This window comes from Penaeus monodon, chromosome 20 (genome assembly GCF_015228065.2).
Source record: "Penaeus monodon isolate SGIC_2016 chromosome 20, NSTDA_Pmon_1, whole genome shotgun sequence".
In the NCBI taxonomy this organism is placed as follows: domain Eukaryota; kingdom Metazoa; phylum Arthropoda; class Malacostraca; order Decapoda; family Penaeidae; genus Penaeus; species Penaeus monodon.
The window spans coordinates 21,705,152-21,706,102 of NC_051405.1; the positions used below are offsets into that span (position 1 = coordinate 21,705,152).

The 951-nt window shown below is 34.3% G+C and overlaps 1 protein-coding gene across 1 annotated transcript in view; it reads right to left on the bottom strand.

Moving 5' to 3' along the window:
* The window catches only part of LOC119585947 (zinc finger RNA-binding protein-like), a gene marked incomplete in the record, with an annotated part of 31,027 nt that overhangs the window by 22,482 nt on the left and 7,594 nt on the right, over positions 1–951 (bottom strand). The window contains 1 exon segment of the mRNA XM_037934661.1: positions 323–511. Coding sequence (XP_037790589.1) covers positions 323–511 — 189 coding nt within the window.

A 951-nucleotide genomic window follows, 5' to 3' on the forward strand; every position in this document is an offset into this window, starting at 1 on the left:
AAGACTCATTTACATAATATGCACAGCACAAAATCTATATGCTTTTCTACCTTTTTAACCATGCACTCCTAGTCTAATTATTTCAAACTCTGGAGAACTGACTACATCCTGACATTTTTCCTGAAGCAGTAAGGATACTGTATAAAATGAAAATAAATCAATAAACTTTTAAGTAGCTGAAGATTTTTCTAAACACAGCAAAACACAAGAGAAAGGACCAACAACCACTTGTGTGAGATGTGTGGAGAGCCATGGAGTTACAAGGGGGGGAAAAAAAAAAAAGCTTTAATACATGCCATACCTACTAAATCATAAAAGTCACCTTTATTGGTGGTAGTAGTTTGTGCTGCATATGCAGAGGTGTTGTAGGTGGCTGTGGCAGCAGCTGCTGCAGCTCCAGGATATGCTCCAGCATAGCTTGTCTTAGGGGTAGCCACAGGAGTAGTTTGCCGCGAAGTAGTTGTATACGCACTGGTATTTGTATAGGCAGCTTTGTCTGCAGACAAAACATCTAAGGTCTTTCATGATCCCACCCTTTTTGGACAATTTTTTTTTTAAACCTAAAATATATTTCAATAAACACTTTCCAAACTCTTTACTGCACCAGAAATGAACACATCTGACTATGACTAAGTGACCAGTATGTAAAGTACTAGTTCCTCATAGTGGAGAAGGGAAAAACTAAAACAGATATACACTTTGAACAATGAATTTTAGATTATTACTGTTTGCATTTCCATTATCAATTTATCTTGTAATAAATGTGATTCTGTTTAAGTCAGCCAGTTTCAATAATCAATAATTTTGTTTACCATAATATTGATTTCAGTATTAAGAAACTTAGACCAAGCAATGCAAATATTTACCAGCAAAATTTTGAAACTATAGAACAGATTCAAATAGAATCTACTTGACAATTGAACACAAACATTTTACAGATAGAAATTAATT